This window comes from Tamandua tetradactyla, chromosome 18 (assembly GCF_023851605.1).
Source record: "Tamandua tetradactyla isolate mTamTet1 chromosome 18, mTamTet1.pri, whole genome shotgun sequence".
Lineage (NCBI taxonomy): Eukaryota > Metazoa > Chordata > Mammalia > Pilosa > Myrmecophagidae > Tamandua > Tamandua tetradactyla.
In genome coordinates, this window is record NC_135344.1 from 76,213,098 (window position 1) to 76,228,157 (window position 15,060).

General features: G+C 36.3%; 1 protein-coding gene across 17 annotated transcripts in view; it reads right to left on the minus strand.

Annotated features, from left to right (window-relative positions):
* Positions 1–15,060, minus strand: part of SPIRE1 (spire type actin nucleation factor 1) — a 362,107-nt gene that overhangs the window by 49,545 nt on the left and 297,502 nt on the right. For all 17 annotated transcript variants that reach the window (XM_077136029.1, XM_077136030.1, XM_077136026.1 and 14 more), the window contains one exon: positions 9,265–9,351. In XM_077136029.1, coding sequence (XP_076992144.1) covers positions 9,265–9,351 — 87 coding nt within the window. The remainder of the gene's footprint in view (positions 1–9,264; positions 9,352–15,060) is intronic.

Here is a 15,060-nt window from a genome sequence, read left to right on the forward strand (position 1 = left end):
AGTGTTTAATTTTGGAGGGGCTCCCATTTCTTTCTTTCTTTCTTCAGTGCTCTTGCTTTAGGCTTAAGGTCCATAAAACCGCCTCCAATTGTAAGTTTCATAAGATATCTCCCTACATTTTCCTCTAACTGTTTTATGATCTTAGACCTAATGTTTAGATCTTTGATCCATTTTGAGTTAACTTTTGTATAGGGTGTGAGATACAGGTCCTCTTTCATTCTTTTGCATATGGATATCCAGTTCTCTAGGCACCATTTATTGAAGAGACTGTTCTGTCCCAGGTGAGTTGGCTTGACTCCCTTATCAAAGATCAAATGACCATAAATGAGAGGGTCTATATCTGAGCACTCTATTCGATTCCATTGGTCGATATATCTATCTTTATGCCAATACCATGCTGTTTTGACCACTGTGGCTTCATAATATGCCTTAAAGTCCAGCAGCTTGAGACCTCCAGCTTCGTTTTTTTTTCCTCAAGATACTTTTAGCAATTCGGGGCACCCTGCTCATCCAGATAAATTTGCTTATTGGTTTTTCTATTTTTGAAAAATAAGTTGTTGGGATTTTGATTGGTATTGCATTGAATCTGTAAATCAATTTAGGTAGGATTGACATCTTAACTATATTTGGTCTTCCAATCCATGAACACGGTATGCCCTTCCATCTATTTAGGTCTTCTATGATTTCTTTTAACAGTTTTTTGTAGTTTTCTTTGTATAGGTCTTTTGTCTCTTTAGTTAAATTTATTCCTAGGTATTTTATTCTTTTAGTTGCAATTGTAAATGGGATTCGTTTCTTGATTTCCCCCTCAGCTTGTTCATTGCTAGTGTATAGAAATGCTACAGATTTTTGAATGTTGATCTTGTAACCTGCTACTTTGCTGTACTCATTTATCAGCTCTAGTAGTTTTGTTGTGGATTTTTCCGGGTTTTCGACATATAATATCATATCGTCTGCAAACAGTGATAGTTTTACTTCTTCCTTTCCAATTTTGATGCCTTGTATTTCTTTTTCTTGTCTAATTGCTCTGGCTAGAACCTCCAACACAATGTTGAATAATAGTGGTGATAGTGGACATCCTTGTCTTGTTCCTGATCTTAGGGGGAAAGTTTTCAATTTTTCCCCATTGAGGATGATATTAGCTGTGGTTTTTTCATATATTCCCCCTATCATTTTAAGGAAGTTCCCTTGTATTCCTATTTTTTGAAGTGTTTTCAACAGGAAAGGATGTTGAATCTTGTCAAATGCCTTCTCTGCATCAATTGAGATGATCATCTGATTTTTCGGCTTTGATTTGTTGATATGGTATATTACATTAATTGATTTTCTTATGTTGAACCACCCTTGCATACCTGGGATGAATCCTACTTGGTTATGATGTATAATTCTTTTAATGTGTTGTTGGATTCGATTTGCTAGAATTTTATTGAGGATTTTTGCATCTATATTCATTAGAGAGATTGGTCTGTAGTTTTCTTTTTTTGTAATATCTTTGCCTGGTTTTGGTATGAGGGTGATGTTGGCTTCATAGAATGAATTAGGTAGCTTTCCTTCCACTTCGATTTTTTTGAAGAGTTTGAGGAGTGTTGGTACTAATTCTTTCTGGAATGTTTGATAGAATTCACATGTGAAGCCGTCTGGTCCTGGACTTTGCTTTTTAGGAAGCTTTTGAATGACTGATTCAATTTCTTTACTTGTGATTGGTTTGTTGAGGTCATCTATTTCTTCTTGAGTCAAAGTTGGTTGTTCATGTCTTTCCAGGAACCCGTCCATTTCATCTAAACTGTTGTATTTATTAGCGTAAAGTTGTTCATAGTATCCTGTTATTACCTCCTTTATTTCTGTGAGGTCAGTGGTTATGTCTCCTCTTCCATTTCTGATCTTATTTATTTGCATCCTCTCCTTCTTTTTGTCAATCTTGCTAAGGGCCCATCAATCTTATTGATTTTCTCATAGAACCAACTTCTGGTCTTATTGATTTTCTCTATTGTTTTCATGTTTTCAATTTCATTTATTTCTCCTCTAATTTTTGTTATTTCTTTCCTTTCGCTTGCTTTGGGGTTAGTTTGCTGTTCTTTCTCCAGTTCTTCCAAGTGGACAGTTAATTCCTGATTTTTCGCCTTTTCTTCTTTTCTGATATAGGCATTTAGGGCAATAAATTTCCCTCTTAGCACTGCTTTTGCTGCGTCCCATAGGTTTTGATATGTTGTGTTTTTGTTTTCATTTGCCTCGAGGTATTTACTAATTTCTCTTGCAATTTCTTCCTTCATCCACTCGTTGTTTAAGAGTGTGTTTTTGAGCCTCCACTTATTTGTGAATTTTCTGGCACTCCGCTTATTATTGATATCCAACTTCATTCCTTTATGATCCGAGAAAGTGTTGTGTAGGATTTCAATGTTTTTAAATTTGTTGAGACTTGCTTTGTGACCCAGCATATGGTCTATCTTTGAGAATGATCCATGAGCACTTGAGAAAAAGGTGTCTCCTGCTGTTGTGGTATGTAATGTCCTATAAATGTCTGTTAAGTCTAGCTCATTTATAGTAATATTCAAATTCTCTATTTCTTTATTGATCCTCTGTCTAGATGTTCTGTCCACTGATGAGAGTGGTGAATTGAAGTCTCCAACTGTTATGGTATATGTGTCTATTTCCCTTTTTGGTGATTGCAGTGTATTCCTCATGTATTTTGGGGCATTCTGGTTCGGTGCATAAATATTTATGATTGTTATGTCTTCTTGTTTAATTGTTCCTTTTATTAGTATATAGTGTCCTTCTTTGTCTCTTTTAACTGTTTTACATTTGAAGTCTAATTTGTTGGATATTAGTATAGCTACTCCTGCTCTTTTCTGGTTGTTATTTGCATGAAATATCTTTTCCCAACCTTTCACTTTCAACCTATGTTTATGTTTGGGTCTAAGATGTGTTTCCCGTAGACAGCATATAGAAAGATCCTGTTTTTTAATCCATTCTGCCAGTCTATGCCTTTTGATTGGGGAATTCAGTCCAAGGGGAATTCAGTCCATTAACATTTAGTGTTATTACTGTTTGGATAATATTTTCCTCTACCATTTTGCCTTTTGTATTATATATATCATATCTAATTTTCCTTCTTTCTACACTCTTCTCCATACCTCTCTCTTCTGTCTTTTCGTATCTGACTCTAGTGCTCCCTTTAGTATTTCTTGCAGAGCTGGTCTCTTGGTCACAAATTCTCTCAGTGACTTTTTGTCTGAAAATGTTTTAATTTCTCCCTCATTTTTGAAGGACAATTTTGCTGGATATAGAAGTCTTGGTTGGCAGTTTTTCTCTTTTAGTAATTTAAATATATCATCCCACTGTCTTCTAGCTTCCATGGTTTCTGCTGAGAAATCTACACATAGTCTTATTGGGTTTCCTTTGTATGTGATGGATTGTTTTTCTCTTGCTGCTTTCAAGATCCTCTCTTTCTCTTTGACCTCTGACATTCTAACTAGTAAGTGTCTTGGAGAACGCTTATTTGGGTCTATTCTCTTTGGGGTGCGCTGCACTTCTTGGATCTGTAATTTTAGGTTTTTCATAAGAGTTGGGAAATTTTCAGTGATAATTTCTTCCATTAGTTTTTCTCCACCTTTTCCCTTCTCTTCTCCTTCTGGGACACCCACAACACGTATATTTGTGCGGTTCAAATTGTCCTTCAGTTCCCTGATCTCCTGTTCAAATTTTTCCATTCTTTTCCCTATAGTTTCTGTTTCTTTATGGAATTCAGATGTTCCATCCTCCAATTCACTAATTCTAGCTTCTGTCTCTTTAAATCTACCATTGTAGGTATCCATTGTTTTTTCCAGCTTTTCTACTTTGTCCTTCACTCCCATAAGTTCTGTGATTTGTTTTTTCAGTTTTTCTATATCTTCTTTTTGTTCAGCCCATGTCTTCTTCATGTCCTCCCTCAATTTATTGATTTGGTTTTTGAAGAGGTTTTCCATTTCTGTTCGTATATTCAGCATTAGTTGTCTCAGCTCCTGTATCTCATTTGTACTACTGGTTTGTTCCTTTGACTGGGCCATATCTTCAATTTTCCGAGCGTGATCCGTTATCTTCTGCTGGCGTCTGGGCATTTAACCAGATTTCCCTGGGGTTGGGACCTAGCAGGTTGAAAGATTTTTCTGTGAAATCTCTGGGCTCTGTTTTTCTTATCCTGCCCAGTGGGTGGCGCTTGTGGCGCTCGTCTGTCTGCGGGTCCCACCAGTAAAAGATGCTGTGGCTCCTTTAACTTTGGAAAACTCTTGCTGCACGGGAGGGTCGCCAGCCTAAGCGGCTTGGGGGAGCGCCTGTCCAAATTTCCCAGCCGGCCCGGGGCCCCAAGCGTGGTGGGGGGGGCGCCGGTTGCCGTGGCTTGCAGGAGTGCCTATCCACCATTCCCAGCTGAACCGGGAAGCCACGTGTTTGGAAGGGACCCTGGTTGCCGGTCTCTGCGGCTTGTGGGATCTCCGATCCAATTCTCCCAGCTGGTCCGGGGGACTGCGCTTGGGGTGGGGGGCGCCAGCCACCGCGGCTTGAGGGGATCACCTGTCCAATTCTCCCAGCTGGCCCGGGAAGGAGGGAGGGAGGGACTCCGGCCGCCTGCCGCCCCGGCCCGGGGAAGCGCACGCCCCTCGGTAATCTCACCGCAGTGGGTTCTCCCAGCCAGTCAGCCGTTCCAGAATGGGGTACACTGTCTTCTTGGTCTCTGTCGTGGCTCTGGGAGCTGTTCTGTACTGTTTCTACTTCCCTAGTAGCTATTCTGGAGGAGGAACTAAGACCCGTGCGTCTTACTAAGCCGCCATCTTCCGGTTGTTGTAATTTTTATTGGAGTCGTGCTGATTCTGTAAATCACTTTGTGTAGTACTGACATCTTAACAATGTTTAGTCTTCTAATCCATGAACACAGAATGCCCTTCCATTTATTTAGATCTTTGATTTCTTTTAGCAACGTTTTGTAGTTTTCTGTGTATATGTCCATTATGTCCTTGGTTAGATTTATTCCCACATATTTGAGTCTTTTTAATTGTTATTTTAAATGGATTTTTTCTTGATTTCTTCTTCCATTTTCTCTTTGCCAGTAGATAGAGACACTACTGATTTCTGTGTGTTGGTCTTGTACCTCATCACTTTGCTAATTCATTAGTTCTAGGAGTTCTGAGGTAGATTTTTCAGGATTTTCTATATATAGGATCATGTCTTCTACAAACAAGGAAAATTTTACTTATTCTCTACTAATTTGGATGCCTTTTATTTCTTTTCTTGCCTAACAGCTCTGGCTAGAGCTTCCAGAACAATGTTGAATAACAGTTGTGATGGTGGGCATCCTCATCTTGTTCCTGATGTGAGAGGGAAAGCTTTCAGTCCTTTATCATTACGTAGATTGATCAGCTGTGGGCTTTTCTTATATGTCCTTTATCATGCTGAGGAAGTTTCCTTCTATTCCTAGTGTTCTGAGTACTTTTATCAAACAGGGGTGCTGGACTTTGTCAAGTGCTTTTTCTGTGTCAATTGTTTTTTTGCCTTTATTATGTTAATGTGGTATATTACATTAATTGGCCTTAAGTTGAGCCAATTTTGTATACCTGGGATAAATCCCATTTGATCATGCTGTATAATTCTCTTACTGTGCTGTTGTATTCGGTTTTCCAGTATTTTGTTGAGGATTTATATATCTATATTTATAAGAGATACTGGGCTGTAATTTTCTTTTCTTGTGGTATCTTTGTTTGACTTTGGTATGAGGGTGATGTTGGCCTCACAGAATGAATTAGGGTGTGTTATTTCCTCTTCAATTCTTTGAAAGAGCTTTAGCAGATGGGTGTTAACTCTTCTTGGAATGTTGGTAAAACTCCCTCTGAAGCCATCTGGCCCTGGGTTTCAATCTCTTTACTACACTTGCCCACAGAACCCTCTTATTGCCCTTTCTTATTTCAGTAGGGTGAGAAGTAACAACCCCCTTTTCATTTCTGATTTTACGTGTGTCCTCTCCCTTTTTTTCTTTGTTAGTATAGATACATGTCAATTTTATTGATCTTTTCACAAAACCAACTTTTGGTTTTGTTCATTTTCTCTCTTGTTTTTTTTATTCCCTATTTTCACTGTAATCTTTGTTATTTCCCTCCTTCCTTCCTTCCTTCTGTTCATTATGGGTTTAATTTGCTCTTCTTTTTCTAGTTCTTCTAGTTCTGAGCTTAGGTCTCTGATTTTAAATCTTTCTTCTATTTTAAAGTAAACAGAGCTGTAAAATTTCTTCTTGGCACTGCCTCTGCTACCTCTCATTAAGTTTTGGTATATTGTGTTTTCCTTTTCATTCACCTCAAGATATTTCCTAATTTGCCTTGGGATTTCCTCTTTAACCCACAATATATTTTTTGATTTCCATATATTTGTGAATTTTCCATGTTTCTCTCTGTTACAATGATTTCTAGCTTCATTCCATTGTGGCTGGAGAAGATATATTGTATGATTTCAATATTTTTAAATTTACTAATGTGGGGGGTCATGAGCAATAAATCAGGCAATAAATCAGGCCCTAGCAAGAAGAAGGTATCCGGGGTCCAGGGCAGGAAGTTCCCAGGAGTTAAAAATTGAACAATAATCATTGTTAAGAAACAAAAAGAATGGGATGTATTGTGCAACAGCAAATGGCATTTCTTTGCTTCTGTAGATAAAATTGCTTGCTTACAGCTGCAAACCAAGATGTGGCTCAAAAAGATAATGTTCTTTTTCCTGCTTCTGTGGATAAGCTTGTTGTTTTTACCTTTATAAGCCCCCCTTGAGAACTCCTCGGGACTGCTCTCTGATTCCTCTTTCTTGAGTTTCTGAGGCAGTCGCTGGCCGGCTAATAAAGACTCCTAATTGGCTTGCAAATTGCTTTGACTTGTGTGGTCTCTCTTCTGGTGCGCCCCACAACACTGAGATTTTTTTTGTAACCTAAGATATGGTCTATTTGTACATTCTGCTGTTGTTCAGTGAAGTGGGTTATATAGTTCTGTTAGGTCTAGTTGGTTTAGAGGATCTTTCAAGTCTTTATTTCTTTATACTGATCTTCTATTTGGTGTTGTATCCATTATTGAAAGTGGTATATTAAAATCTCTTACTACGTAGAACTGTTGAATTTTTCCATCAGATCTATCTATATTTACTTCACATAGTTTGGGGCTCCACTGTTAGGTGCATATATATTTACAATTGTTACATCTTCTTGTTGAATTGACCCCTTTATCAGCATATAATGACCATCTTTCTCCCATGCAAGAGTTTCTTAAGTTTTAAAATACTTGGATTGAGAAATATCCACATGCACAGTCCAACCATATTACACAATCAGTGGCTCACAATATCATCATATAGTTGTGTATTCTTCAACATGATTATTTTTAGAACATTTTGCATCACTCCAGAATAAGAAATAAAAAGAACCCATACAGCCCATACTCTTTACCCTGCCCTCTCACTGACCCACAGTATTTCAATCTACCCAATTATTTACTTTTTATCCTCTTTTTTTTTTCACTCATCTGTTGATATCCTGGATAAAAGGAATATCAGACACAAGGTTTTCAAAATCACACAATCACATTGTAAAAACTATATAGTTAAACAGTCTTCTTCAAGAATCAAGGCTACTAAGGCTACTAGAATACAATTCAACAGTTTCAGGTATTTCCCTCTAGCCACTCCAATACACCAAAAAATAAAAAGGGATATCATTGTAATGCCTAAAAATAACCTCCAGGATAACCTCTCAACTTTGTTTGAAATCTCTCAGCCACTGAGTCTTTATTTTGTCTCATTTCTCTTTTCCCCCTTTTGGTCAAGAAGGCTTTCTCCCATGGTGCCAAGTCCTGGCTTATCCTGGGAGTCAGGTCCCACATTGCCAGGGAGATTTACATCCCTGGGAGTCATGTCCCACGTAGGGAGGAGGGCAGTGAGTTCATCTGCCAAGATGGCTTAGAGAGAAAGGCCACATCTGAGCAACAGAAGAGGCTCTCTGGGGGTGATGCTTAGGTATAATTATAAGTAGGCTTAGCCTATCCTTTGCAGGAATATACTTCATAGAGGCAAACCCCAAGATAGAGGGCTCAGCCTATTGAATGGGTTGTCCCCATTGCTTGACAGAATATCAGGAATTCCTCAGATGGGGAAGTTTAATATTTCCTCCCTTCTCCCCAGCCCCCTAAGAGGGCCTTGCAAATACTTTTTTATTCATTCACTGCCCAAATGACTCTGGGATATATTGGAGCATCATATTAACTTGTACAAACCAAAAGATCCTACACCCTATTAAAGATTCCATGCAATTATAGTGTTTGAGTATACTGACCATATAAGTTAAATTAGATAATGTGCTACCCAAAATATACATTTTGCACCAAATAAACTTCTCTCACTTTGATCTCTCATAGAAGTTAAAGTTTTGCAACTCTTTTTAATGCAAAGTCTATTTTATCTGATATTAGAACAGCTACCAGCTCTCTTTTTGTTCCTCCTTGATGGTCTATTTTTTTCCATACTTCCACTTTCAACCCACTTATGTCTTTGAATCTAAGGTGAGACTCTTTTAAACAGCATATAGCTGGGTCGTGTTTTTTTGTTTGCTTGTTTTGTTTTTTATTTATCCACTCTGCCAATTTCTGCCTTTTGACTAGAGAGTTTAATCCATTTATATTACAATTACTTTTCTGATTATTTAATACACAGAGGTTTGAGAGACTTTAGCGAGCATGTGCCATTGACCCAGAAGGAAAACTGGTGCAGAACAAAAGTAACATAGACCAAAATTCAAACCAGATTAGAATATTTTGATTATGGCTATTAGAAAGGACCCTCTTCACAGAGGAAAATACTTAGCATAAGGTGGATTACAGTGGGTAGGTTTATTGTAAGATAGCACCAACATGACAATTTAATCAAGGATGGATATAAGCACTATTAAGTAAATTGAAAGTATAATTAACACTGGGAACTATCTACTGTTATACTTATCTGTCATTATTGAAGATATTCTCCCAGATTTTACACCACAACCCAGGCTGTTTTCAGTTAAAACACCCTAAGGTAGCCTTGCATTGAGTAGTTTTAAATATTCTTCTATGACTTAAGGATATGATTTACAAAGCTGGGGTTCATAATTCTGAGCATTTTTTAAAACTCTGTGTAAAAATAGACCACCTAGAAGAACTAAGTTACAAAGATGATGCCCTACAGGAGAATCATTCACTGCACAGTTTCCCACAAGGAGAAGTGTGTCAAACTACATACCGGATTTAAAGGAGGTCTTGATCTGATGAAGTCCAGGATGATTTCATGAGCACTTTTTTTTAATCGAGGAGGAATATCACCATTTACCTGGAAGGAAACAAAAAGTAGATCATAAAATTATAGACTTGTCATTTTAAGTTTCTAGGTATAGCTGCTATGTTAATGTATGTCACAAAACTACTAAAGTATAATTTGGCCTTATCAAAGACATTTCAAGTCAATAAAGTGGGAAGTGAAACCACAAAAGAAAACAACCTAAACTCACATTTCTACCACTGAGAAGGAATAGCTGTGAACATATTGTCATATTTGTTTTCCAGCATTGTCAAACAAACAAAACAAAACAAAAGAGAACTTTTATGGCCACTCCCAGTCCCACTGCTCCCTAGATGTCACCCCTCTGTCCTAAGCTCATGCAACCCCTTCTTCCCTGCTGGCAAGCACCGATTTTGTTTTAGTGGCTCCACTTGCCAGACATAAGTAGGGAAGAATAGCCCCACACTAGGCTTCAGGAGTGAACACATGGTGGGCAGCAACTGGTTTAAGGACTGCCATGCAGCCCGGGAGTAAAGCTGGAGTCACCCTCCCTGTGGATTTCATAGCATACAAGATATTTTTTTTAATTCTAATTCTATAAATAATTAGATCAGGATTTTCTACTACTTTCTAGCCTGCTCCTGACCAGAATAATCCATATCTTTCTGGCTATTTGCCATATGCTTTTACTTTAACATTCTCCCATCACAACAGCAGGATTTAAATATGAATTAAAGAAGGCCAAGATTATATGATCCATTCCAAAAACAGGGACAGTAACTTCATTTCCTCACTCGGCAGAAACTGCGGCCTGGACCCCAAGGACAAAGAGCAGGTCGGTGCTCACAGGAAGATGATGTGACAGTACAACAGGAGAAGCAACGTAGTACAGACACCACTCTGCTACTGTTCATTAAGTTATCTTGTATTTATACAGAAAAATTCTGCATTTTCATATAAACACAGAACATATCCTGAAACAAGCTCTCTAAACTGCAATGATGAATGATTACTGGATGGGCAGAAAAAGTAGTCCCATAAGAAAAAAGGATCAGTTATGAAAACTTGATTTTAATTTTGAGGCATAATGCTTTAAACAAACAAACAACTTCAAATATACAAAATAGCAATTGTTTTAGTAAAATTTTAACTATCTACTCTGAGCTCAATCCTGTTTATGAAATACATTTTTTTAGGCAGTTGAATTTAGAGTTAAATAATAAAAGAAATCTTATTAACATATCTACAACCATATTAGGTGAAAAGACAACTACCTCTAATACTAAGATACAAATGTAAATTATTTAATTTGTTGTATAGTTACAAGCAGGTTGTATAAATAGAATTTCCCTCACTATGCTATATTTGAATTAAAACATTTTGAATTACAATAAATAAAAGATGTTAATTGTCTATATCTTTATTTTTTAAGGTGAGTTGTTCTAAATCATTTGTTAGAATTAAAACATTTTACTCAAATATCTTAAAATATCAATCAAAATGTTTTATACCACTAAAACTTGATATTCTAAATAATAAGTTATTCTAAATGATATGCTAAATAATATGAAATTTTCCTAACATTTTCTGAGTTATTCTAAATAATAATAGCCAAGTCATTCAGTTTCCACAGAAAACTTTACAAATGTGCAGAAAACAGTGGATTACCATGGTATACCATACAGCTTAAGTGGCAGGGTAAAATGAGAACTGCTGCTCGGCTCTGCACTCCAGGCACAAATGGAGCATACATACAGTAAAACGCTTCATGTTTACTCATGCAACAATATACGCTTTCTATAAAATAGTTAGTTGGCATTATAATGATGAGCAAAAAAGTAAAAGAACAAAAACAGAAACCAAAACAATGTTTTTGAATGATCAATGACTAAGTATGAATAGCTGAATCTCCATTCTCATTTATCAGGTAAATATAAAACAAGCAACTAATCAAAACCTTAGAATAAAACTTGAAAAACTTTTTCCACATGAATTATCACCACTAGAATTTCCTGCCCTGCGGTTTTATATTTGCCACAGACCCTTGCATGTAGGGAACTTAGTCCAAATGTATCCAAGTGAACTGTATATAATTAGCTAGACAGAAGACAAAAGGGAAAAACAGCAAAGACAATGGCTAAAGTGAAGCAGAAACATCTGTGCTATTTTACTTCACTTCTCATCCACATGCTCCAAGTAAAAAAAAAAGTACTATTTTTAACTAAATATACTAGACTGAAATGGCAGGCAAATGCATCACTAATAATCACAATAAGGACATAAAGTACCCTTGTCATTGCAAAGCTCTCAGGGACTTCAAGTAACGAAATGTTCTTATACCTTGATCCTTGAAAAAGCATTTTTTTTTCTATTTTTATTTTAAGTGAAGCAGGGCCACATGTAATGCTTTCAGACCAAAACTAAAAATGTACAAAGCTAACTTCTATTTTAGTGATTAACACTGGGTCTCTACTCAACTTTAAAAAAGGTTCCATTTTCTTATTAAAAGAAAAACTAATATCTCTAATATTGGTGCACATTTACATATATGGAGCACATACATGTGGATGCACACATATATATATGGAGCACTTAAAATCAGTGAGACTCAAAACCAAAAGAAAAATACACAAAAGACATAACACTATTACTACTATGAAAAATTACATAATGCTTACTGTTTGACAAGCCCTCAGGAATTTTTATCTTAGCACTTTATAAAATTATTTCATTTGATCCACACAGAGACCCTATATAGTAAGTACTGTTTCCTCCATTCCACAGATGAGAAATCTAAGGCAGACCGAATTGAAGTAATATGCTCAAAATCACACTGGTGAGTGAAGAATTAAGATTCTAACACAGATACCCTATTTAGAACTAATGAAAGAAGTTCATACAACTCTACTTAATAAAGTAAGCGGGACAGCAAATGACAGGAAGGAGATCAAGAAGACAGAGAAGAGCACGAAGAGGAACTGGAAGAATCAATAGAAAAACTGCAGGAATCACAGGGATTAAAGGCTCTGTTGACCAAATAAAAAACATACTAGAGGCACACAACACAGATTTGAAGAGACAGAAGAAAGAATAAGTGATAGAGGAGACAGGATAATTGATTTTTGAAGACTCAAAACAGCAAATGGCAAAAAGATGGAAAAACTGAATAGGAACTCAGGGAAATGACAGATAAAACAAAGTGCACAAATATAAGAATCACTGGTGTCCCAGAAGGAGAAGAGAGGAGTAAGTGGATAGGAAGAGTATCCATAGAGGATATGATGGGGAAAAGTTCCCAACCTTCATAAAGGACATAAATATACAAGTCAAAGAAGCCTAAAGAACTCCAGACAAAATAAATCCAAATAGGCCTTCCCCAAGGCAAATACTAATCAGTCAAAATGTTGAAGAGAAGCAGAAAATCCTGAAAGTAGCAAGAGAAAAACAATCTACTACATACAAGGAAAACTAAATAAGACTGAGTTCAAACTACTCAATTAGCACCATGGAGGTGAGAAGGCAGTGGTATGATATATTCAAGATCCTGAAAGAGAGAGACTTCCAGCCAAGAATTCTGTACCCAGCCAAATTATCCTTCAAAACTGATGGAGAGATTAAAGTTTTCACATACAAAGAAGTCCTGAAAGTATTTGTCAACAAGACTGGCCCTACAATAAATAATAAATCAAGTTCTGCCAGCTGAAAAAAAAAAAAGACAGGAGAGAGAGGTCTGAAGGAGTGCACAGAATTGAAGAGTACCACTAAGGGTAATTTAAAGACTACAAAGAGAAAAAGGGAAAAGAATATATAGATCTGACAAATAAAATTAAAATGATAAGATGGTGGAATCAAGAAATGCCTTTTCAGTAATAACTTTGAATGTTATGAACTTACCAATTAAAAGATACAGATTGGCAGAATGAATTAAGAAACATAATCCAGCTATATGTTGCTTACAAGAGACTCATCTTAGATACAAGGATACAAATAGATTGAAAGTGAAAGGATGGAAAAAGATTTTCCATGCAAGTTGTAGCCAAAAGAAAACAGGAGTAGCTATACTAATATCGGACAAAATAGACTTTAAATGGAAAGACATTATAAGAAGCAAAGAAGGACACTATATACTAATTAAAGGGTCAATTCACCAAGAAGATATAACAATCATAAATGTTTATGCTTCCGATCAAGGAGCTCCCACAGTACATGAGACAGACATTGGCAAAACTGAAGGAAGCAATAGATGTTTCAACAATAATAGTAGGAGACTTCAATACACCACTCTCTTCTATAGACAGAACAACTAGACAGAAGATCAACAAGGAAATAGAGACGTTAAATAACCTGATAAATGAATTAGAACTAACAGACATATATAGGTCATTGCACCCCAAAGCACAAGGATATACATTCTTCTCTAGTGCTCATGGAACATTTTCCAGGATAGATCATATGCCAAGCTACAAAACAGGTCTTTATAAATTAAAAACAATGAAATTATTCAAAGCACTTTCTCTGATTACAATGGATGAAGCTGGATCTCAACAACCACCAGAGAACAAGAACATTCATAAATATATGGAGATTAAATAACACACTCTTAAAGAATCAGTGGGTCAAAGAAGAAACTGCTAGAGAAATCAGTAGCTATCTGGAGATGAATAAAAATGAGAATACAACTTATCAGAACTTATGGGATGTGGCAAAGGTTGTGCTGAGAGGGAAATTTATTGCTCTAAATGCCTATATTAAAAAAAAAAAAGGACAAAAATTGAGGTCTTAACAGCACACCTGGAAGAACTTGAGAAAGAAAAACAAACTAAACCCAAAGCAAATAGGAGAAGAGAAATAAAGATTAAAGCAGAGATAAATGAATGGGAGAACAAAAGAATAATAGAAATAATCAATAAAACCAAAAGTTAGTTCTTTGAGAAAATAAATAAAATTGACGGGCAACTAGCAATACTGACAAAAAAAAAAGAGAGAGAGGATGCAAATAAACAAAATCAGAAATGAAGGGGCGCATTATCACAAGGCCTGAAAAAATAAAAGAAATCAGAAGACAATACTATGAACAACTATATGCCAACAAACTAGACAACTTAGATGAAATAAACAAATTCCTGGAGACGTACAAACAAGCTACATTGACTCAGGAAGAAACAGATCTCAACAAGCCAATCACAAGTAAAGAGATTCAATCAGTTATCAAAAATCTTCCTACAAAGAAAAGCCCAGGGCCAGATGGCTTCACAGGGGAATTTTATCAAACATTCCAGAAAGAACTAACACTAATCTTGCTCAAACTTTTCCAAAAAATTGAGGGAAAAGGAACTCTACCGAACTCATTTTATGAAGCTAATATCATTTTAATACCAAAACCAGGTAAAGATGCTATAGGAAAGGACAACTACAGACCAATCTCCCTAATGAACATAGACGTAAAAATTCTCAATAAAGTATTAGCAAATCGAATCCAACAGCACATTAAAAGAACTATACACCATGACCAAGTGGGGTGTATATCAGAAATGCAAGGATGGTTCAACACAAGAAAATCAATTAATGTAATAAAGCACATTAACAAATCAAAGGGAAAAATCACATGATCATCTTGATTGATGCTGAAAAAGCATTCAACAAAATTCAGCATTCTTTTCTGATAAAAACACTCCAAAAGATAGGGATCAAAGGTAAGTACCTCAATATGGAATATATGAAAAACTGATAGCATCGTACTCTATAGAGAGAGACTGAAAG